Below are 22,998 nucleotides of genomic sequence, written 5' to 3'. Positions count from 1 at the left end.
AGAAATGCAGGGTATTTTATACAGCTCAGATGCATGAAAACTACAATTCTGCCACCCCTGCTGAGCAGCCAGGAACACAGGGCAGAGCAGGACCACAGAAAGGGAGCACAGTGCAGTTTCTGCACCAGACACCACACCAGGGATCATTTCCTCCATGGAGAGCCAAAGCCCAAACCCCTCCTTGAGCTCCAAGGCCTGACCGCGGTGTGGTAGCACCGGCCTCCTTCTCCTACTGACTCCTGTGCCTAAACAGAGAGCAAAGTCAGGTCCTGCAGCCATGGTCTGCTGCTGCAAAGCAACTGAGGGATACTCAGTGACCTACTTAAGCTTCATTCAGGATCACAGAAGCATGGAATCATCGAATATCCCAAGTAGAAAGGGACACAGACAGAGCATGAAGTCCAACTTCTAATTCCACACGGGACTACTAAAAAATCAGACCATGTCTTAGAACATCACCCAGGTCACTGCCATGACCACTTCCATAGGGAGCCCCTGGATGCAGGAACTTAAGATATGTCCTAACAAGTGTGTTTTGCCAGGGATCTTACTTTAGACTTGACAGGCTGAAAAATACCTACTGTACAAGATCTGCAACAGCCTGAGCGTGAGGAAGAGCAAGGCAGGCAGCACCTTTTGCAGGACAGGTGGCTCTCCCCACCTGCTGCCTTGGCGGCCTCAGGCTGGCAGCCTGGTTAGGAGAGCAGGCTCATCCCATCCTCCTGGGAAGAGAATGAAATCTGGGTTTCCCAGACTCTTGTCCGCTGCCCTAATTGCAAGGTTATCCTGCACAGAGCTGCCCCCAGGGCAGCTGGCAATAGCATTTCAGTGAGAACAATCCTGCCTGTGTACAAAGCCCAGCAAGGGAGGTGGGGCAGGAACATTTTGCACAGGATCCCAGCTGGCCTTGGGCATCCTCCACACCCCAAGGTGGTATCTGTGCCAGGAACAGGGCAGCTCTGGGCCCCCTATTCTTGCAGGTCCAGCAAGGAGCAACCTTAAAACCAGGAACTTGGGGAGCTTTGCAGCCACGTATAAACACTCTCCTCTAAGTGTCCAAGTTCTCTGTTGGATTTGACTCCAAGTTTTTTATCTATTGACTGTACACAATGTGCCAACATACACTGAGGAAAAAAAAAACCCAAAAAAAAACACAGAGCACTCCAGGTGCTGTGGTATTATATAAATATCTTATCTGACATCTAGTGAATAACAGCAGCAGTGAGAGCTGCTGATCTTAGACAAAGCCATGAGTGCTGACACCACAATGCACAAGTACAGTGTTGTACATTATCTGCAAGAGTCCCCCTCCCTCTCACTCCAAATTAAACCTTCTGGGAAGACATCCAAGACAGAGTACACCTAATACTCAGGCCCAGGTCCCCCGTGACAAAACTGTAGAATGGAGCAGAATTGAGAGCAACCGAAAACCCAAAGCGAAACAAAGAAACCCATTTTTAAGAGCTACACCAAGCGCCAGAAGGCTAAACGAAGACTTTATCTGCTCCCAAAATAACAAATTGGTCCAGTGCCACAAGGAGTCCAGCAGCTCTGGAAAGCATATGCCAACAATAATAGACACCTTCAGTCGAATACGACCCTTTCGTGGAGATTTACCATATATGACTAGTTCAGACAGACCGTAGTGCATTAAATGCCTGTTCCTTATTTATATATTGAATAATTTATAGCACAATGAAATTCTAACATTAATACATCGCCTAACAGTTTTATTTCGTATTTACTTTATTTTCCAGAATTTTTTTCCCTGAAGTATAGTTGAGCAAGGAAAAAGAGTCAAACTATAAAATACCTCATAAATTCAACGGTAAACATGCTGCTAAGACAAACTAACATAATTTGATAGGAGTTATTTGCAGGGGCCAAGACAATAGATGTGTGCTCTCTAGTGAAAAAGAAGCTGTGGAAATGATGGAAAGATGTGCTGCCAGTGGAATGGAGTGTGCGCCTACTGCAAGGGCATGAGATAAAGCAGAGAGCAACTCCAGCACGAGGATAATATTCCTATGTGCAGAATATCTCAACATACTGCTGAAAGAATGGGATGTGGTGGAGTCTGTCATCCTTGGAGGTGTTCAAGAAACATGGCACTGAGGGACAGGGTTAGTGAGTAAGGCAGTTGATGGTTGGGCTAGATGGTTTTAGAGGTCTTTTCCAGCCTTAATGATTCTGTCATTCCATGATTCAGTGTGCCAGCAGGGCCAACAAGCATGGTTTAGAAAATGCAGATGGGCACACAGGCTTTGGGGTGGAGGCAGCAAAAAGACTGCCAGGAAAAGGGGAGAATGAAGGATGGATGGAGCAACATGATGCGTCCTGAATTTTCCATGCAGAAAGAGCAAGAGCAGGTGAGGCAATGACAACAGAATGAATAGCAGGAAGTGTTTGCATAAGCAAACGGGTAACCCCTAGAAACTAACTCCATAGGCATTATGGAGGCAATTAGCTTAGAAAACATCAGGAAAGGATTATGTTTATACAGGTCTGAACATCGCATGAAGTCACAGTAGCTAAAACAAATACATCCCAGGAGCACTGAATTTCCTCATTGGAGAAGGATTCTGCTTGGCAGCGCAGGATGCAGCGGCAAGAGCAGTGCATGGTGTCACTGACCATGGCTGCATTGCCAGGCTGAGACCTCCAGGCCTTGAAGGTGCTTGCAGCTAATTGGATGTAGTGCTGCATCTGATTCACATCTAGTTGGTCTGCCTGCCACCTCTTGCAATGAGCACTGCACTCCTGAATCACACCAACACTCAAAAACCTTCACCTGAAACATGAAATGGGTGAGAGCAGCCTGAGCACACCAAGAGCTGATGTGTGTGTGAGGTCTCCTGCTGCACGCCCTGAATTTGTCAAGCTCCCTGTGAACACTAAAGCAGCACAGGCTGATGGAAACCACCAGCATTTGTTACTATGAATGTGTAATTGCCAGCAGCTGTGTCACCACCGGTTAAACCATTGTCTCTCTGCCCATCTCCCTCTTGGTTTTGGTACCACAGTCCAAACATGCTGCAGAAAGTGGACTTGTTTCATCTCCTTCTCTTAGTTTTAGGCCACATAAAGGACCATCAATCAGCAAACATTGCACAAACCTGAAAAATAATCTTATTTTGCCTTGTTTCCTTTGCAATAATAATAATAAAAATCTCTTAAGTTTTGCATAAGACGACTGCTTTTTGGAAAAGCTGATTGCCATTGGTTTCTGTTAACCTTTCTGCTAGGAACACGATGCTGCACTGAAAACAGGATCTGGCAGCATGAAAACGATTACACGGAAATAAAAGTTGTAGTTGTGAATTTCAGCCCCGTGTAATTATCCGTGGGACATTACAAGCTGGTATCGGAAAAACACGAGCAGTGCCAAGGAGCATTCTTGAGGTCTGATTCCCACCAAACAACCACAGCCTGCAAACAAAGCTCTTCTAAGTAAGCAAACACAAAGGTTAGATTTTGGGATGCAAAATTAATATGAGGGCTCTTTAATACTGCAGCATCTCACATGTTGGAAGCACGGGGTGCTTGTTGCTCCTTTGTCCTGCTGTTTGTTGTTCCTGCGGGGAGCTGAGCATTATCTGTGAAATGCAGGTGCTGTGGCAGCTGCAGGCAATGGGCTGGGAGCCTGCACGGTGCAGGCAGAAGGCCGCGTGCTACATGGCTGCTGCCATAGCGGGAACAGGTGCTACTTTATGTAAAAACAAAGGGCTGAAAGACTGTTCAGGACTCACTGAACTCCACAAGCCTCTTTTAGGTATTATCAGCAGGTTCTTGACTCAGCCCTGGCTGGACTGGGGGCATCTCAGCAGCACCACCAGAGATCCGCATCCACCCCCTTTCTGGGCAGCCTGCTCCAGTGCCTCACCACCCTTATGATAAAAGACTTTTCCTTATATCCAACTTAAATCTCTCCTCTTTTAGTCTGAAACCATTTCCCCTTGTCCTATCATTACAGACCCTGCTAAAGAGGCTTCTCCCCTTCAGATACTTATATGTGCCTACAGATATGTGACTATTTACATTTCAAACCTGAAATTTGTTATCTTAAACAAAACAAAACAAAAAAAAAAAAACCACACAAATTATTTTGAGTTTCAGGAATAAGCTTTTTGGTGGTAAGAAAAACAAGCACCATTAACTCATAAAATGCCAGCCAATTGTTTATTAAAGCTTTCAAACATCAGAAATAGAGCACTTGTGGTCTGCTACTGGGAAACAGAAGTCTTTGGACAGATGGTGTAACCAGTGCCATGACTTGCAAGGAATACAGAAAATAAACATATTTCTGCTTCTAGAAGCCTGGCCAGAGTTAACACACTTCTGAATTAGGGTTAAGAGAATGACCTCTGTCCACAAACCTTGTTCAGCGTTCATGTCTCAAACAACATTAGATGTCGGCTCATTGTCCTCATCCAGAAGACCTTATCCACTGAGGACGCTGCATGTTGTCTACCCTGTTATCCCTGCTCCAGTTTCCCTTTTTCCTTCTCATCTTTTTTCCCCATTTGCACATTTCCCCTCTTTGCTCCTTTTTTCACCCCAGGCTTGGTGCTTCCTGTGCTGCTCATCATGATCTCCTCAGATGTGCCTATGAGCAATCTCTTTCTTCAAGATTCCTCTTTAGTCCCTAACTTTCAGACAACAATCCTCTTCAGCTCTTGTTCCTATGGCTTTTCCCACTTTATCTTTTATGTTAAGCAAGTTCTCTTTCTGACCTGCACACATTCATGCTATCTCTTGTTGGGTGCAATGCATCCTCTAATTAATGGAAGAATCTACATCCCAAGAAAGCTGGAAATGACCTTGTGATACACAGTGACAATTTGCAGCTTTGAAGTTAGTGCAGATAACCATCTCATCTGGGCTAGAAAAGACAACAACAAGAGTTCATTGTTGACCAAATTATAGCAAGATAAACTGGCTTTGAACACAAAGTGGAATCAATAAGAAATGTAACAGCCTTGTTTCATTGCATTGCTCGGTGAAGGGTGAAAAAACAAACTGACACTGAAAAACAAACTGAGCACAAGGAGAAAAGAATAATTGATCTTTAAGTGTGTTCCAAAAGTGACATTTATAACCCACTTAAGGAAAATATTGTAACTTATTTGGGCTTTGTCCTGACCACAGAATTTCCCTTTTGTTAAAGCTGGTCTTCTTTTCCAAGCGATAAAAGATCTGTAGAAATCTGCTAGGCTTTTTCATTGTCTTTTTACACCAGCAATGTGATCTGTATTTTAATGGTGCCCCTCAACGTTAAAAGAATCATTTCTGCACTGTTACAGGATGAGCATTATGTGACCAAGACCTTTATAAAGTGAATGCCGTGTTAAAGATAATTAATAAGCCAAGTGTTGAAAGTTGACCATCAGCACCATGCAGAGGAGGCTCTGACACCCTGTAGCTTCCTAGTGCCTGTGTTTGCGCCAAGAAAAATGGACAGTTGCCAAGGCTGCATGATGTGCAAGAGCTGGCCAACGTGGTCTCTTTAAGCACAGCTTGTTTTCACTCACTCTTTGTGGAAGGAGGTCATAAATTGTTATCCAAAGAAACCACAGAAGAACCGAGTGCCTTCCAATGATTTGTTACTGAGGATGTAGCTGTACGACTGGCCGGAGCCAGCCCTGCCGCTATATGTATGTGATTTCTGCACAGTCGTCAAGAGCTGGAATCCACTGTACACCATGAGCTCCATGCACTCCAGCCAGTGAGGGGGACAGGGCATGGCCAGGGATGGGCACAGGGAGTAGCAGCAGGACCAAGGGACCCAGCAGCACCCCAGTGTCAGTACAAGCACACTGCATCTCCAAGTATTTGCTCTTTGCATCCTGCTGGAGCTCCTGTGTGTGGAAAGGCACCAGACGGAGGCAAGGCTGGGGCAGATGCTGGGTGTGGGATACCTGTCCTCTGCTGTCTGACCACTGGGCAGAGGACACCTCACAGCACATTCATCCACCCTGTGGTGACATCTGTTTGTCATTCAGACATCGCAGTCAGCCACAAAGCAGGAGTCTGGTGCTCATCTCTGTTTAAATGAGAAGTGGAACAATACGCAATCCCACAGAGCCCCTCCACAGGCAGGCAGTGCCATTAAACTGCTCGGTAATGTGAAGAGACCTGCTAGAAGCTGCACACCAACTACACACAATAGCTCATTCCCCTTGAGGCTGGGCAGGTTTCCTGCCAACATTTCTCCCACTCCCTCTCCCCAGACCCAACATCCCCAGCCTGGGAAACATTGAGGCATCTTCCAGGTTGTGCTCTATGGGAGGGACTCTAAAGATCCATTCTGTAGCACCAGTGGGATCATCCTGGTTTCCAGTAGGCACCAGCATACCGCCCAGTCTGCGTGCTGACCAACTTCTGGCTGCTTTTGGGGAGACCAAAGTGCTCACCCTTTGGTGTGAGGATGCAGGAATCTCCACATTGAGAGCTTGATGCTTTCAGAAGCACCCACAGCGCAGCTGCCCTCAGAGCTAAGGCAGGCAGGGAACAGAGCATTGCCATCCCACCTGCAGACTTGCCTTTGCAATTGCCCGTGTTAGGGCATGACACAACACACGGCAGTGCTGGGCAGATGGATAAGGGTGCTGGGCCCCAACCTGCCCACAGGCAGGGCCTGATGAAGAGCATTTCCTGGGTTCCTATCCCAGCCCAACCACTGCTTGTTTTCATTGCGGACTGTGTGGCTGCCATCCGCTATCCAGGTAACATCTCACTGCCTTCTAATAGCAGAAACCAGACTGTCTCACTTTGCTATCCCCTCTGTGTCTCCTGTCTAACAATGACCACATTTCCTTGCCTTTGTGGCATTATTGGAACGAGACATGTGGGTCCCTGTGTTCTGTCCTACACTAATGAAATTGTCAGTCAGCAGCAGAGCTTGTACATCCCGGGGATTACCAAAGCCCTCCTCTGCAGGTTTTCCCCTGGCAAGATGTGAGGGATAATCCAGCTGTGTGAGCGTACTGTGAATAAATCAAGCTTTATTAAAGAAATTGATACTTTCAACCTGGATTACGCCTCCTGCCAGGAAGGTGACATCACCGCTGGTGCAGGTATTAGCGTTCTGCTGAGCTGCAACTGGAATGGAGCCTGTGCTTTGCTAGGCTTCCCAGGCGCTGCCATGCGAAACCTCAGCACTCAGACTTGGTAACTATAGTTCATGAAACAACACCAGGCTGGATCGTGTTGCTTATTGGATGACCAAACTGCTGTTTCTTATAACTTCTAGGCAAACAAGACCAACAATAAGGAAAGCAATGAGCTTTGACAGCACGGCCTCCTCATCCCTGAGGTCTCTACAGGGGATTGAAACAGCTGATTCAAAAAGTCTCGGCTCTGGCAAACTCTAGAATTGTCTGCTGGGTTTTCATTACTCTGTGCAAACTTCATCAAATCATCATTGTTGAACTTACAGCATTAAAAAAAGCCTGTATAGCACTACTGAGATACATGAATATTTAAACAGAAATTAATTAAAGAGGTATGTCCTTCTAGAATAGGGCTGTGGGTAACCAAGCAGGAATTTGCTTTTCACCGGCTGATGATGAACAGAGCTTATTTCAAAATCTCTTTTAACTAAGGGTGCGTGTGGGTGAGAAATTAGCCAAGGTAAAGCTCTATCTGTAGTGTGAGCATTGTATTAAAGCGATGTCTGGAAAAAGATACTAAAACCCCTCTGCAAAGTAAAATTGGAGCCATCTCAAATAAATGCACGTAACGTAGCAGCAAGGATTAGCAAGGGAGCACCAGGGGAGCGAGCAGATCACCTGAGCTGTAAACAGACTTGTGGAACCGCACCAATGAGATCAAACAGGGATAAGAGAATCCCAGGTGAGCGGAAAGTATTCAGTGGATGTAAAGGCCTGGGGCCAGTGGTGTGTGGCAGTGCAGTAAATAGGTCAGACAGTCTCAGTGCCCAGAACGTGGAGAGCAACTTTCACAGAAGATTATAGAACACAGGACTAAAACAGAGGGCTTTGTTTTGAGGTGATAGCAGCGCAGAAACATGCTTTGGGTCACTTGTACAAGGGAAGGGAGGACAGGTTTTCATACAGCAGCAGGCTCGCACATGGCCACCAAACCTAAGAGAAGCAAGCAGAAGCACAGCTCTCTGCTCACAGGCTCCACATGTCGGAGCTGCCCAACCGATAGGAGAAGCAAGCGGGAGTTGTTCATACACCTCAATGCCGCTTCTCAGAACAAAGGGGACTAATTACAGATTGCCCTGCTCAAAACAGCACAAGTTTGGAAGAAACTGGCAGGAACCAGGAGCCCAGCTGCCTGTAGACAGCCAGCATGGGGCTGTGGGTAGGGGCAGGTTAGGGGGCAGCGGAGCTGACAAGGACCAGGAGGAGGCTCGGAGTAACAGCACCAAGGGGAGAAATGTGGAAGGGTTGGATGCATGTGTTATCTTTAAGTGGTTCTGAAGAATGGCCTCGGGAAGGACAGTCCGAAGAGGGATCTGCTGAAGAGATAAAGTTTGTGTGTATACATAGATCTTGGCATATTTGTACAATATAGACATATAAATAAGCCTGAATTCAGACATAATATTTATGCACACTTATATATATTTATAAAGCGCCTCGATAGGAACAGTCATTTTCATTGGAAATAAAACATACGGTGGAAGTTTCCCCTCTCATTTTTCGTTTCCTCCATTCCAAGTTGGGACCCCTGAGTGCCGCACCAATGGATTCATGTCCCTCCCAGCTGCTCTGTCAGGCTGACTACAGGACACAAGAAAACTAATCGTTGGATGAGGGGAGCTGCAGAGTTTTGTGATGCAGCAGCACTGTCCCTGAGTCACAGGGAGTATCTCTTTCTCGTACACCCCGTTCTCCTGAGCTGAAGAGTTCCTCTCCTTTAGCGTTATCTCCAGGCCATGACACAGCGGTCACTAACTCCCTCTGCTCTCTGCGTGCACTCAAATCCTGCAGCAGAACGTTGGCTGACATGAGAGCTGGGTCAGCCTCCCAGCCCCTCTCACGTCCAGCACCGTCTTACCCCGCAGGAACCCCCGCTGAGCGCTGAGCGCAAGCCGGGCACAAGCGCGTCATTCACAATCCACTGCAAATGGAAAAGAAATAATAATAAATGGGAAGGAGATGGCTGGGGCTGGGGCGGGGGCCGGGCCCTTGGAAGCTCCGCCCCGGTGCTTTAAGCGGCTGCGGGGCCGCGCCGTGCCGAGAGGTGCGGAGTGGATCCCGTGGTGAGTAGAGGTGTGGGGTCGGGTACTGTTGTACAGGGACACGGGGGAGGTCGGGGAGGAACCCTCATCTTTTCCTTCGCCCCCTCCTGCCGCTGACGGCCCAGCCTGGGCAGCACGCATTTCGGCTTTCCAGCCTTGGTTCTTGTTGCGGAGCGTGAGGCTGAGCCTGAGGAACTAGAGGGGCGAAGCCGGCGGCACCGTGCTGTGCCCGGCAGCGCTTGGCGTGCCCTGCTGGATGAACGCAGCTTTGGCACCTTCGGCTCCGGGATGGGTCGCTGGAAATGCAGTTTTGTGTGTTTTAAAGATAACTGGGTGGCTGGAAATTCCTCGGTGTTTGCCTTGTAGCTGTTCTTGTATGTAAACTCTCTGCTAATAAATGCGCTGGAGAGGACGGTGTGCAGCTGAAGTAGCTGGGTGCTGTGGCCTCCTCTTGGCTGGGCACAAGCACCGCAGCAGCCAGGCGGTTCTTATCTCAGGAAAGCGGCTGCCAACACGCCTGCACTCTGAAGTGAGAGCTGCTTGTGCTGGCAATGAGATCACCTGGCTGCTTAATTACAGCTGCAGAGCTCCCTGGAGGCCTGCCTGGACTAGCCAAGAAGCCTTCGGCAAGCAGAGCTGCCTTTGGGCAGGGTGTGAGGCTGGGACCTGCTCCTTGTGCAGCCCGCTGTGCCCCGCTGCCAGCAGCTGATGGGCAGCCAGGCGTGTGTGCTGTCCTATACCCATACCTTGCGGGCATCGCTGCCCCGGGACAGCCCTTGTTGCTGGCTAACTGAAAGAGGTGCTGCCGTCCTTCCCATGCAGGCTGGCATGGGAACAGCATGGGGAGGATAAGTGGAAGTCTGTTTTGTGGAAGAGCGCAAGGTCACTGTGAGGTGCTGACTTCAGTTCCTTTTTGGTTTTGGTCTAATGAATCCCCAACAACCTTATCAGGGTATTGCAGCCGGCTCCAATAGTTTAAGCTGAAGTAGATGCAGAAAGGGACATCAGCGTGGGGATGGTGAGAGGAAGAGACAGAAGTTGTTCTTGAGTCAGATTTCTACTACTTCTGCTTTGGAGGCTGTACAAAGTGGGAAGGAGTCTCCTCTCTGCTTTCTCCTGGTTAACGGGCTCCTTTTGCGAAGCTCTGCACAGCCCATATTCCCTCTAAGTGAGGACGCTGTCTGCCATGATTGATGTCAGCTGCTGTGCGGTAGCGTGGCCAAACACTTGAATAAAAGAAATGGAATCTTAATTTTTAGGCTCTACGGTTGTGCCAAGAATGACAGAGGCAAAGTGGTAAACGTCATAAAACTAATTTTATGAGCTCAGTCAGAGTATTAGCGCTAAACCACAAGCGGTAATGGTGTTAATCCTGTGGAAGCATTGAACAAAGGAATATCTCAGTAATTAGTGTCAGTGCTGTAAATGGCACTGCTCAGCCATTGAGGAAGTTTCCTAAGCCTCTGGTTAGGAATGTACCAGAGATGCCCCAGTTCACGTTAATAAACTAATCTTATTTTCCCACATGCCATAAATGGCTGCTGGGACAAAGCTCTTTTATCAGACGCTTGGCACCGGGTCATGTTTGGGAACCGTGCAGCCCTCGCTCATACCCAGAACTGCTGACCCGGTCAGGGTGCTTGGCTGGAACATGGGTGAGGTGGGTCCCTTTGTTGTGGCTTAGCGGAGTTTGTGCTTTGTGTTGGGATTTATGAGTCCTGAGGAGCTGGGTGCCCATGAGAACCGGGCTGTGCACCAGGAGGGAGCAGTGCCACCGGGGGAGTGTGGCAAACAGCTCATAGCTTTGGGTGGTGTTGCTGTTACTTTGTGTGGGAGTCTGCTGCTAGGGCTGAAGCTGGATGTGTCAGGGTGTCTGTCCCTCTTCACCAGCCTCCTGGGCTTGCTGCAGATCATGTGTCAGAGAGAGAGCTCTGCTGCTGCTTACAGCAGCTCTAAGCCCTTTGCATGCTTGCTTTTGGCTCCTGTACCTGTTCATTAAAGCCAGTTCATGTAACAGCAATGGGTCCAGCCCCTTTGAAGCCCAGGCATGATGTTGGAGGAGTTCAGAATGCCCTTGCAGCCCCAGCAAGTGGTTCTCCAGCTCTGCTCCATCCCAAGCGATGGGCCCCGCAGTAAAACAAAATGCCGTTGTTGGCACCTTCGGTTTGCTCCCACCAGCGAGAAGCCTGGAGCTAATGAAGCATAGAAACTGAAATTACATCCATCTGGGGGGATGTTAGCTCAAGGTACGGTATGGTAAAGCCCTTGTGCATGAAAGTGTAATTTGTGCGTATCCAGTTTACGTAGCTTTGAAAGCCCTGAGCGTGCACTGGGAATCAACTTGTGGGCTCAGTGTTTGCTTTCCTCAGTGCTGGGCAGCAGTGGCCACTGTTCCCTTGGGTTTGTCGGGGCCTTTGGGCCTGGCTGAGAAGCTGCTCTGAGGAAGCACAGGTTATTAAACACTTGGTGAGATCCCAAGCTTGTGCCTGACAGCTGGGTGCAACATGTGGTGTTTGAGGGAGCACCAAAGCCCAGCATGGAGGCAGGGCCCTGAAGAACAGCATGTCAGCTCACCTAACAAAGCTCTCCTCCCCACAGCACCGCCATGCCGAACTGGGGAGGTGGCAACAAATGTGGCGCCTGCGGTCGGACGGTCTACCATGCTGAGGAGGTGCAGTGCGACGGACGGAGCTTCCACCGCTGCTGCTTCCTCTGCAGTAAGTACTGCCCTCCTGGCCCAACAGAAACACCCCAGCACAGCTCAGGCCTGCGGCAGTGAGGCGGTGGGCAGCACAGCATGGGTGAGATGTGCCTGGGGCATTGCTGTGCTGTCAAAGCTTCAGCACGGCCGAAAGCTGAGGCACTCTTGGCACAGAGGCCTGCAGCTTATTTCAGATGAAAGGAGTCCAAAGCGCTGCTCTCCAATCCAGCCAACGAGTCCACTGAGGCATTGAAAACAGCTTTCTCTGCTGAAAAGACTTCTGATTAGATGAAAGAAACAAAGGGTCACTTTATGGTTGTGAATGCTTTGCAAACCAGCAGCCTGTCTGACCGAGTCAGAGAACTTTACCTTATTACAAACGTGAAGCATTGTTTTGTCTTGCTTGCTGGTGCTCAGTGCCTGCAGACAGAGCTTGGGTTTAGCCCTCTCTGTGAGCTGTGGCTGCAGCCGGGCCTCTCGGTCTGCTTTGCCATTAATCTCCATCAGGTCAGCACACTGGGCTGGCATGGGAGCCTGGGCACACCTACGCTCCTTTTCCTTTGCTCTACAGCAGCCACAAAAAAAAATCAGATGTCTCAGCTGCCTCATTTTCAGCCTTTTATGGGAATTTCTATTAAAAGAAACCTGGAACTTACAGTCAGACAATGGCTCTAGTGTGTCTGACTCTGTGTTTGCTTTTGCCTAGTGGATAATTCTGCTGGGGTTAAAGTCTGCATGCTCTAACAAATGTGCATGAGTTGATTTACTTACTGGATATTTGTGTCTTATAAAAGGAGCCTTGGAGCTAATGAACGCTGTAAGCAAAGGCCGCCATGTATTTTGAAGACCTTAAATTCTTTCTGAACACAGAATTCATAAGGTTTTCTTTTCTTTTCCTTCCCAGTCCGCATTCTTCATCACAGCAAACTGCTGTTGCAGACTGAAAGCACATCAGCTTGGTTACAAAAGAAGGCTTAAGAAGAAGCAGGAAATAGTTCAGCCTTCAACTGTAACCTTGAGCAGGGTGCTTACGCTGTGCTGAAGGATGATTTATGGATGCCAGAAAAGCCAGGACCCTCTGGTGACAGCTGTGAAACAGCACCAACTGTGCTCCAACCCAGCACTGGGCAGGAGGGAAACCCCACCCTGGGCAAGAGGGTGGGATGGGGACTTTACTGCACAGATCTGCTCTGTACTGTATGACATCTGTCAGGGGAAACTGCTGGCCATACTGTCTGGGTTTCTGAGTATGGCCATGGGAAGGTAGGAGGGAACAGAGCCCTTTATGAGGCTACACATAATTCATTATCTCTAAAGACATGCCACCTCTAATCTCTCCAATGGTCCCACAGCCTAATCAACACTTCTAGCTTGACTTCAGGCTTACTGTGTGTGGTGATGGAAATGGGCGCTTAATGATGTTGAACTTCTTTCCCTGCAGTGGTCTGCCGGAAGAATTTGGACAGCACAACTGTCGCGATTCATGATGCTGAAGTTTACTGCAAATCTTGCTATGGAAAGAAGTACGGCCCAAAAGGTTACGGCTATGGGCAAGGGGCGGGCACGCTGAACATGGACAGGGGAGAGAGACTAGGCATCAAGCCTGAGAGGTGAGTTAACTGAACCGCAGTATGTGTGAGCTGTGTTCTCCGGCAGCGTTCTCACAGGAGTGTTTCAGGCTGGATTTTGTCTAATTCGTGCCACCTGGAACAGAAATGCTGCAGAATTCCCCAGCGTAACCAAGTACAGGGCAGTTAGCCAACAACCTTCTGTAGTGACTCTGGGTAGGCCCTGTAAGGGCAGGTGTTGGCATAGATGAGGATGTGAGAAGCGAGCTGTATGCAATGGGATGGGATTGCTGACACACTGATGGTTCTGCAGCGCTCTGGTGGGTTTGGGGATGCTTTCTTAAATAAGCTACGAATGCAGCCGCTCAGCAGGTTTGTGCAGGGATGGATTCGGGGAGCTGCAAATCTGGGGCTATAAGAATGAGCTTTTAATTGGTAAATGAAGGGCTTAATTATAGCCAAGACCAAATGGCTTATTAAAACAGTAAACATTCCTAATCTGATTCAAGTTCTTGCTGTAAAGCAAAGCATGTGAAAAGCACCTGAGCTGTGCCTCACAGATGAGTCTGTTCTGTGTGTTGCATGCTGATGGTTAGTGTTGCTGGGGAAAGCCAAAACCCTTCAACTACAAAACCCAAATGTCCCTTTTCAGCTCACCTTCTCCTCACCGACCCACCACAAACCCAAATACTTCAAAGTTCGCTCAGAAGTTTGGAGGTGCGGAGAAATGTTCTCGGTGTGGGGATTCTGTTTATGCGGCGGAGAAAGTCATAGGTGCTGGAAAGGTAAGGGAATGTGACTTCTGTATCTGTCTGCCAGGTGAACTCCAGAGTGAGTGAAGTAAGTCACGAAGGCTTCCTGGAACATGCTGTCCAGGAGGTAGCAGGGAACTGACCGTGGCACAGTTTCCTTAATGCTGCGTTTCTCGGAATTGGAAACGATCAAATCAGTCTTGTCTTCACTTTTTTGGACTTGAAATGGAAATTCTGGGTGATGAGCTCTTGCCTTGTTTCTCAGAGGCAAAGCTTCAGTACTTCCTCAAAGTACAGGAGCCCTCCAGATGAGGGAATGAGGTTTTTTTTTCTCATAGAGCTCATGAAGGGCTCCGTGTTTCAGCAGAACGGGCATGTTCTCTGCAAGCACCATGTAGCACTTTGCAATGCATTCAACCAGCTGTCTGGCTCACAACCGATAGCTAAGATCAGCATTGATTAGGACAAGCTCAGACCTTTCAAAACACTCCTCTGAGCAGGAAGCAGTGTGGAATTCAGGCCTTTTGCCTTTCAAAAATACAGTCTTAACTGGTTACTGGTGCATGCTCTCTGACTGGTTTTCATTGCACCAGTTAAGTAAACAATTCGGATGCTGTCATCTTTAGTTAATGCTTTTTAAAAAACAAACTGACGCGTTCTGTGTATTTAAACTATCTTTCTTTTCATTCCCCTCCCCCAGCCATGGCACAAGAACTGCTTCCGATGTGCCAAGTGTGGGAAAAGTCTAGAATCTACAACCCTAACTGAAAAAGAGGGAGAAATCTACTGTAAAGGTGAGGAAAGAAACAAACACCATCATTTAATTGTAGAATGGTTGCGGTTGGAAGGGACCTTTAAGATCACCTGGTTCCAATCCCCTGCTATAGGCAGGGACACCTCCCTCTAGGACAGGTTGCTCACAGCCCCATCCAGCCTGGCCTTGAATGCCTCCAGGGAGGGGCATCCACCTCTCTGGGCAACCTGTCTCTCACCGCCCTCACAGTAAAGAATTTCTTCCTGATATCTAGACTAAATCTGCCCTCTTCCAGTTTAAAGCAGTTTCCCTTCATCCTGTTGCTACCTGCCCTTTTAAAAAGTCCCTCCCCAGCCTTCCTGTAGGCCCCCTTCAGGTACTGGAAGGCCACTACAAGGTCTCTTTGGAGCCTTCTCCAGTCTGAAAAGCTCCAGCTCTCTCAGTGTGTCCTTGTAGGGGAAGTGCTCCAGCCCTCTGATCTTCTTCATGGCCCTCCTCTGGACCTGCTCCAACAGCTTGACCTCGTTCTTGTGTTGGGGGTCCCAGAACTGGATGCAGTACTCCAGCTGGGGTCTCACAAGAGCACAGTAGAGGGGCAGAGTTGCCTTCTTTGACCTGCAGCTCACACTTCTGTTGACTTTTAAGGGTCACTTTGTATTCCAGTGTTCTGATGAGGAAAGCAGCCAAGTGGCTTAACCTAGAAATTGCTGCTCTTTGAGAGCAGCTCATAAGCTTCAGCTCTTAGCAGCACCTCTCTCTTGCAGGCTGTTACGCAAAGAACTTCGGCCCTAAAGGATTTGGCTACGGTCAGGGAGCAGGAGCCCTCGTTCATGCCCAGTGAGGGAGCACAGCGCAACCTGCACAGCTCTGCAGATTCAGCTAAAGGAAAGTTTCCAAGATGTTACTAACTACTGTGAAACAGATGCTAGTTGACTGTAGTGTTTGGGCCATACTTCTAGATGATTTTTTTTGAAGCACTGCTTTTTTCCTTGCTTTATGTAACCCCACTTTTCATACTGTGTATCAATTCAATAAAGCTTTGCTTGTTGACATATCTTAAAGCCAAATGTTATCTCTGCTGCTAGCTGTGAGAAGGTAGTTACATGCTGTTACTGGGGTGCTTTGGGGGGAGCTGTGTAGACACAATGGCCACATCCTGAGTGGAAAGCTCTCAGGAGAGATGGGCTTCCTTTAAGGGCTAGAGCATCTCCCACTGACAGTGCAAGGCCTGAGTCAACAGTACCTCAACTTTCACTTCCCGTGGAACAAGCACAGAGGACACTTCCCCAACAGAAGCCCTGAGTCCAGCCCAACGCAGCGGCCTTATGTGAGAATGAGGTATTAAAAGTGAGGCAGAAGTCACTCAAGTTTAAGGGAAGCTGCCTCATCTGGGAATCAGCTCCTTATCCTACACTCTGTACCTCAGGAATATGCCTGAGCTACAGCAGGTTACAGGCTGCAGGAGGAGCTTCTTCCCATCTCTTCCAGTGCAGAAATAGGCTCCTGCACAGCAAGGAGGGCTTCAAGATCATGGCTGCATTGCTGAGGCAGTGCAGACACTGGTTACAGCACTTACAGCCCAAGCTGTGGTCAGGGTGGAGGTGGGAGGTTGTTTCTCTTCTCATCCTGCCCAACAGAAGTTATTACAGAAAAGATGAGAGCTGAAACCGTCTGGTTTTGGGAGCAGGCTGCTACCTTTGGGGAAAAAAAGCCTTTACAGAATGAGTTCATGCAGACACAAGCACGACGAGGAATGTTGCAATAAAATGGTAATCGTGTGTGAGCGTGGGCTCAGGCAGAGGTTCAAGCAGTGTCTACCGCCGCAGTCTGAGGTAGTGCAGCAGCACTCAGCCAACTGCCTGATTAGAAAAATATGTCCTCCTCAAAGTAATCCACAAAGAGCATTTTGTACCAGTCAGGGAGGAACAATGTGGATACGAGGAAGAGCAGACAGGCAGATCAAAACGTGAGCCAAGAGCTCGCATGGCTCACACACAGGGGAAAATTACAACTGAAAATGACACCAGTAGTAAAGAGCAGCACACACTGGGGTGGCAGCGAGACCACAAGCACCAGTGCAACCCTTTGGTCCTCCATAGTGAAGAATTTAATGCTCTTCTGCTACAAAATGATTTTGTTTTCCCCTTTGCTAACTTTAAACTTGTGCAGGAAGACTCCTGAGCCTGCAGCCCTCTCAACCACAGCAAAGGCTCACACCTCCACCGCCACAGCCGGCCTCCAGGGAGCCTGCCCTTGTGCTACACAGAGCCGAGAAGCCTCTGGGAAAAGGAGTAGAAAGCCATTACACAACAGAAAAAGAATAAAATGAGCCGAAACAAACTTTCAGAGCGACTCAAAATGAATTCCTGCACTTAAACAGTAACTTAAGTTTTTGTACAAGCTCCTATCAGGCTTCTGCATTACTACAAACAGTAGTCTCAAGAAACTGCATTCAGTGCATAAACTGAGGGTCCTTTAGGAAAGACATTCTTAAGCGTGTTAAATTCTTGCAAATTAAGACCATTTAACAGCATTAAGCCATTATTCCTAAATGAAATTCTACTCACTGTGGGTTTTGTCACTGTCATCATCGTGAATAGATGCCACCATCTCAAACACATAAGTATCTCACATCTGAGGACAGAGCTGCTCCTAACATGCAAATTTAAGAGCTAATGACCAAATGAGTAAAAGAACATTTTATCCAACTTCCTACATACAACCTCTGGCTCAAACTCAGGAGCTGAATCCAGGCTGCAACAGCTGAGGCCACAAAGACAATATCTGTAGCCTTGTTAGGTGATGGAAGTGCTTCCTTGTAGTGATGTCCATTTCCAGGAAGACTTCTGAGAATGGACAAAGCCAGTGCTATGTGTAACCACACCAGAAGTCAAGAGAAACACTGCATCTAAGAGTCAATATTTATTTGATTAATAACTTACAAAATTTAACAGATTTAATTTATGTAAGGAGAGCTAATTTATTAAACATTTTACAGATTTTATTGTTCACAATGTAATACATCAAGATCTTGACAGTATTAAAATAATACTTGGCACAGTTATAAATAAAGAATATACCAAAAAAAAAAAAAAAAATCCATAGCTTAAAATGTAGTGATGCTGTTTTACACATTAATTAAAAAATAATAATAATAAATCTGGTGGACATCAAAGAATACAGAAATCTGCAAAGGAACAGCACATGTTTAGGGCCAAGACAAAATTCCCATTTATTCTACCTGGATCAGATCAAGCTGGTCTGATCTGCTGTTGGTCTGGATGAGCTTCATCGAGTTTCAGAAGCAACGCAGTTTTGGTTCAACAAATGAATTGCAAGTTTGATAACTTGACAGAAAAATGCTGCATAGTTGGCTCCCCCCGCTGTGCCATTTCACCACTTCTGATCCAAAAATGTTACTCAAACTCAAGACAAGTCACATTCTGCACTGGAAACTTCACATCCCAAATCCACACACAGGTTAATGTTAATAACAACCAATATTGCTCCAATTCTACAGGCCTTCACAAAACCGTCACCAGAGAATTCTTACCAAGTGAATATAGTGCAGAATTCACCACATATTACCAAAGATCACCTTGTTTCGCACACTTCTTTTAAAAGGACTGCAGGACAATCCATGGCAATTAATGCTACTGGGCAACAAAAACCAAAACCTGCCTCACGTGCTGAGCCGCTCTTCTGGTGCCAGGCGGCTTTTAATAGAGCGGACTTCAGTTCTTCAAGTCAACCAACCCCCAACAGAGATGTGAGAAGTGAACAAGTATTCAGAACATTATGAATAAATGAATGGCATTGCAAGGTCTTCACACTTTGTTTTGAGGTTACAAAAAAAGATGAGTAACTGACAGCGACTGTCTTCACTGAAATGGAATTGGGATTACAATTTTGTCTGACAAGAACAGCAAAGGCCTCTTGCCTCCCCCTATACCCAAACCTCTCCACCAAAACTGTGTCCAAGATGATGTTGGTTTTTCCAGTATTAAACATTCAAGTACTTTAATGCTGCACTTCTGTAAATCCTGATATCTGGTACTTGCAAACTAAGCGTGTGTCTCGAGATCCACAAACAACTACAGGAAAAAAAAATGTTTACTTGCAAATACTGAACATCAACTATTTACAGTTTCACTGCTCCTCTTACTAAGGCAAGGGGCGGGAATACCACTAGATTGCTTTATTACCTGTAATCTGCGTATTACAGAAAACGCTAATTTTGCCAAGCATCAAACATGCAGTGAATTTGCAGGGCGTTAACGCCTATTAACAGCAATATTTAACATCACTAAAAGCTCATTAGATATCTTCCTATACTTTTTGGTTGAATAAAATGAAAATGAGCAGCTTTAAATATACTAAACACACACTCACAGAGAGAAAACTATTTGATAAATTATTTATGTACAGATACACATTCTTTACACTGGTCTCAGACATCGGCTTTCGGGTCCCTTCCCCAGGCTCCCCTCACAGGATTCTCAAACCACTAGGTTGCTACAGCACTTAGAAAAGAACTAACCTGATTCTCAGTCTCTCTGTAAACAATAGTTAAGGAAGCAGTGAACAATTCACTATGAGTATATGAAAACACCATAACAAAAATCAGTGCATCACATTCAAGAAGAGCCCCCTTGAAATGCCATTTCAGTTGACTCCTTACCTTCCAAACATTCTGTAGCATGAGAACTCAAAAACATTAAGGGTGATTCCCACTTGCCAATACATCACCTTCTTCAGAACGTTACATTTTCTATGTGCGTGTGCTATTTTGGAGATATGTTTTATTCTTTTCAAAGTTTGGTTTCCATTATTTTACGCCCGTACAAAATGAGCATTTCAGGTAACTATGGCATCTTCTGCATTTGAAGCCGATTTAAAACTATTTTACTTGATACTTCTATAATTCAGATTTTTGTTTTCACATCTTTGGTTTCCCCCATGCAACTACACTTTTGAACGCATCTGTAGCCATGTTACACTGTGCTGTCAGGGGACCAAAGGCAGTACTGAAGCACTGTTAGTCTGTGCAATGTTTATACATTTACTTCAAAGATAATGAGTTCTTTTTCACTTTTTTTTTTCCCCTGAACTTTATATACTGCAACCTACTTCTGCAGGCACATCATGCATTTAAGCACGGCTTCGACTTTGACAGAAGAACTTTTCTTATTCGTGCAATCTTTTATTCCAGACTATACAATCTCAGAACAGGGCTTCCACAAGTATTTAGTTGTACCAGTACACAGTGACAATAATCACCACCAAAAAATGTGGGCAACGTAGTTTTTTTCTTAGCATTACCAGATGTGCATTACTGCTATAACTGAACATTACAGGGGATCCCCACCACGTGATGTTTATCACAGTACTGAAGAGCACATGTTTCAATGCACGTAATACTACAGAAAATCTGTAATAATAACCAAAAAATAAAAAATAAAAAAAAATCACATTACAGGAACTACACCAAAGCAATCGGTGAACTTTGCATCATGAAATTCAGCTTTGTATTCTAGATTCTCATTTCAGTGGAATTATTCATATTGGGAAATAAATTGTTCTGCTCAGCACAACATAACTACGTATGTCAATACTCCAATAATGTCATGCTCCATTGTGAGAGATCTTAAATAAAATAAAAGAAGACAGCAACAAATACTGTGAATATGCTGTTGCGAATAATTCTCATGTTAAGAACTGTTAAAATCCCTTTTTGATCTTCCTCCTCTTCCTTATCAGGTTTGGCAGTTTATTCTGTCCATTTTGACTTTTGTTAATAAAATTCTGATGAAGAGAAGGTACCTTAAGATTCATCACCAGCCCTACACATAGCATGCTACTCTTCAAGGGATGTGGTTTTGAGAGAGAGAGAAAAAAGATTTTCAGGCACCACTCAGATATGATATGCTCGCAGGATGAAGGTGGTGCTACACCAGCTGGTAGCCTGATCCTGACGTTTGGTCATATTCAATCGTATACTGCCTCGTCCAGTCCACGATAACAGGCCGAAAAAGACCACAGCATCTGAATTCAAAGAAGTCTATAATGTTCCTTATGCAACCATGGCTAAAAACAGAAGAGAAATACATGTTAAAAAGTAATAGCAAAGCTCTTCTAACAAAGTACATTGTTTGTTTTGTCTTCCTAGAACTGTCTTAGTGCTTGCTGACAGCACAAGTTCTAAAATATATCATTGTACTGATGAATTTTTGTCCTTGGACACAATCATGACACTATGTTTCCTTTACTATCTGCTTTCTTAGTCCTTCAACTATCCACTGTTTTGACCCAGAAACTCTTCTGTCTTTCCTAATGCTTATTTCTGTCACACTTACTGGTTCACAGCTGTAGGTCTAAGATCAATGAAGTTCCTAGACAACACAAAATTAAGGAAGCATTAAGGAAGTAGATTACACATTCAAGGGCTTTTTGCTGCTGAATTCACCATTATATATTTAAGATGCTTGCACCAAAACTCCAAAACACATACTTCTTTTTTTAATAATGGCACACAGGCTGAATATGTTCATGGTTTTCTGGAAGACATGCTTATGTGATAACACACCAGAACAGGTGAAAGCAACGAGAAGACTACTCCTTATTTTGACAGGTGATGCCAATCAGTTATTTTAGAAACAGGACTCAAAAATTAACACCACGTATATAATAGCAGCCATTTCAACAAATATGGCTTGCAAATTGGATATCAAAATAGGGATAAAACTGGTAGTTTTTGTTTCCTGTTCTGCCTACCACTCCGTGTTCTTTCAGAACAGAACACAGAAAATGTAATTACCTGATTTTGTTACAACTTTCTTCTGTAGGAAGATGTCAACCATTGAGAATTGCTTGTCTTTTTCTCAATAAAGGTTTTGTATGTAAAGATATTAAGAAATCATACAAGCTTCTATTCCAGCACAAAAATCAACTACATGCAACTAGGACTTCTATCTGCCCTTCCTTTGGGTACTCTCTGAAAGAGCAGCAGCTCCCACAGAAATAACAGTATACACTGCAGGATGAGGTGTGCTTCTGTCCTTTCTTTGCTTCTTCATTACATGCCCTCAACCCACCAATATTCCAGCCACATGCCTTCATTTATTTTCGGCTTTGACTCTACAAGCTTCTCCATTCTGCCTTATTCCCCTCCTACAAGTACTAACCATCCCAGTGCTACTCCATCCTGGACTTCTCCTCTCTTAGCTTGCACTCTTATCTCTACAAAAACCAGAACCTCACCATACACCCTACTCTTCATGACATTGAAAAAACCTGTATCTCATCTACACAACATCCACTTCAGCTCCTCTGACATCTTGTACCCCATATTTAGCTATGTTCTTTCTCAAAAAGCTGCACAATTCAAACATGAAGAGCACCGCAAGTGAGAAATGCATGTTTATGCTTTAAAACTTACTTGAATGGGCTTTCAATAGATGTGGTTGTAACTTTAAAGTGCTTGTATCGTCTTGCATTCATTCTTTCATTTGTAGTGATTCCTAAGCAAGATATCTGAAAACAAAACATAAAGCAATTTAGCCAACATAAAAACAGGCAAACAAGCCCTACATAAGACAGGCAGAAAAAGAATTTCTTTTTTTATATTTGTTCTTTTGAATAACAATTTTTTGTCCTGCTGAAATGGTTGGATCCCAACATAAAATGCCATACAACCGCCGTACCAGACTTTGTGAAGTACTTAAAAGTGATCAGAAATAAATCACAATCACTAAACCAACAGTGCCCTGCCAGGTCATAGGGTAGAGATGCCTTTATTAATTACCAACTGAAGTGATAACAGATTCAGGAGTTCCTTTACACTGCATTTGAATCGCTTTCTTTTCCTCTTGACATTCTGATAATAGTACAGTATTATGACAGTACAGTATTTCCCTCTCTGTTAAAAATTTGTAGCAAAACTTTTCTGTCAGCAGACAAAAAGATGACTAGAAAAAAGTTTTTTTGTTTGTTTGTTTCAAACCACAATC

The 22,998-nt window shown here is 45.7% G+C and overlaps 2 protein-coding genes across 6 annotated transcripts in view; one reads left to right on the top strand and one right to left on the bottom strand.

The window, feature by feature from the left end:
• Window positions 1-9,180: 9,180 nt before the first annotated feature.
• Window positions 9,181-16,050, top strand: CSRP2 (cysteine and glycine rich protein 2). The gene is made up of 6 exons (XM_015856995.2): window positions 9,181-9,235; window positions 11,813-11,931; window positions 13,357-13,525; window positions 14,136-14,268; window positions 14,936-15,029; window positions 15,754-16,050. The coding sequence occupies exons 2-6, from the start codon at window positions 11,820-11,822 to the stop codon at window positions 15,828-15,830; spliced, it is 585 nt and encodes a 194-aa protein (XP_015712481.2). The 5' UTR covers window positions 9,181-9,235; window positions 11,813-11,819; the 3' UTR covers window positions 15,831-16,050.
• Window positions 16,051-17,898: 1,848 nt separating this feature from the next.
• The window catches only part of ZDHHC17 (zDHHC palmitoyltransferase 17), a 65,021-nt gene continuing 59,921 nt past the window's right edge, over window positions 17,899-22,998 (bottom strand). For all 5 annotated transcript variants that reach the window (XM_085537257.1, XM_015856976.3, XM_085537262.1 and 2 more), the window contains 2 exons: window positions 22,428-22,522; window positions 17,899-21,076 (listed from right to left, as the gene is read on the bottom strand). In XM_085537257.1, the coding sequence (XP_085393383.1) occupies window positions 20,938-21,076; window positions 22,428-22,522 (234 nt within the window). In that variant the 3' untranslated portion in view covers window positions 17,899-20,937. The remainder of the gene's footprint in view (window positions 21,077-22,427; window positions 22,523-22,998) is intronic.

This window comes from Coturnix japonica, chromosome 1 (assembly GCF_054131305.1).
Source record: "Coturnix japonica strain WE chromosome 1, WE-NBRP24, whole genome shotgun sequence".
In the NCBI taxonomy this organism is placed as follows: Eukaryota; Metazoa; Chordata; class Aves; order Galliformes; family Phasianidae; genus Coturnix; species Coturnix japonica.
This window is presented reverse-complemented; position numbering and strand designations above follow the sequence as displayed.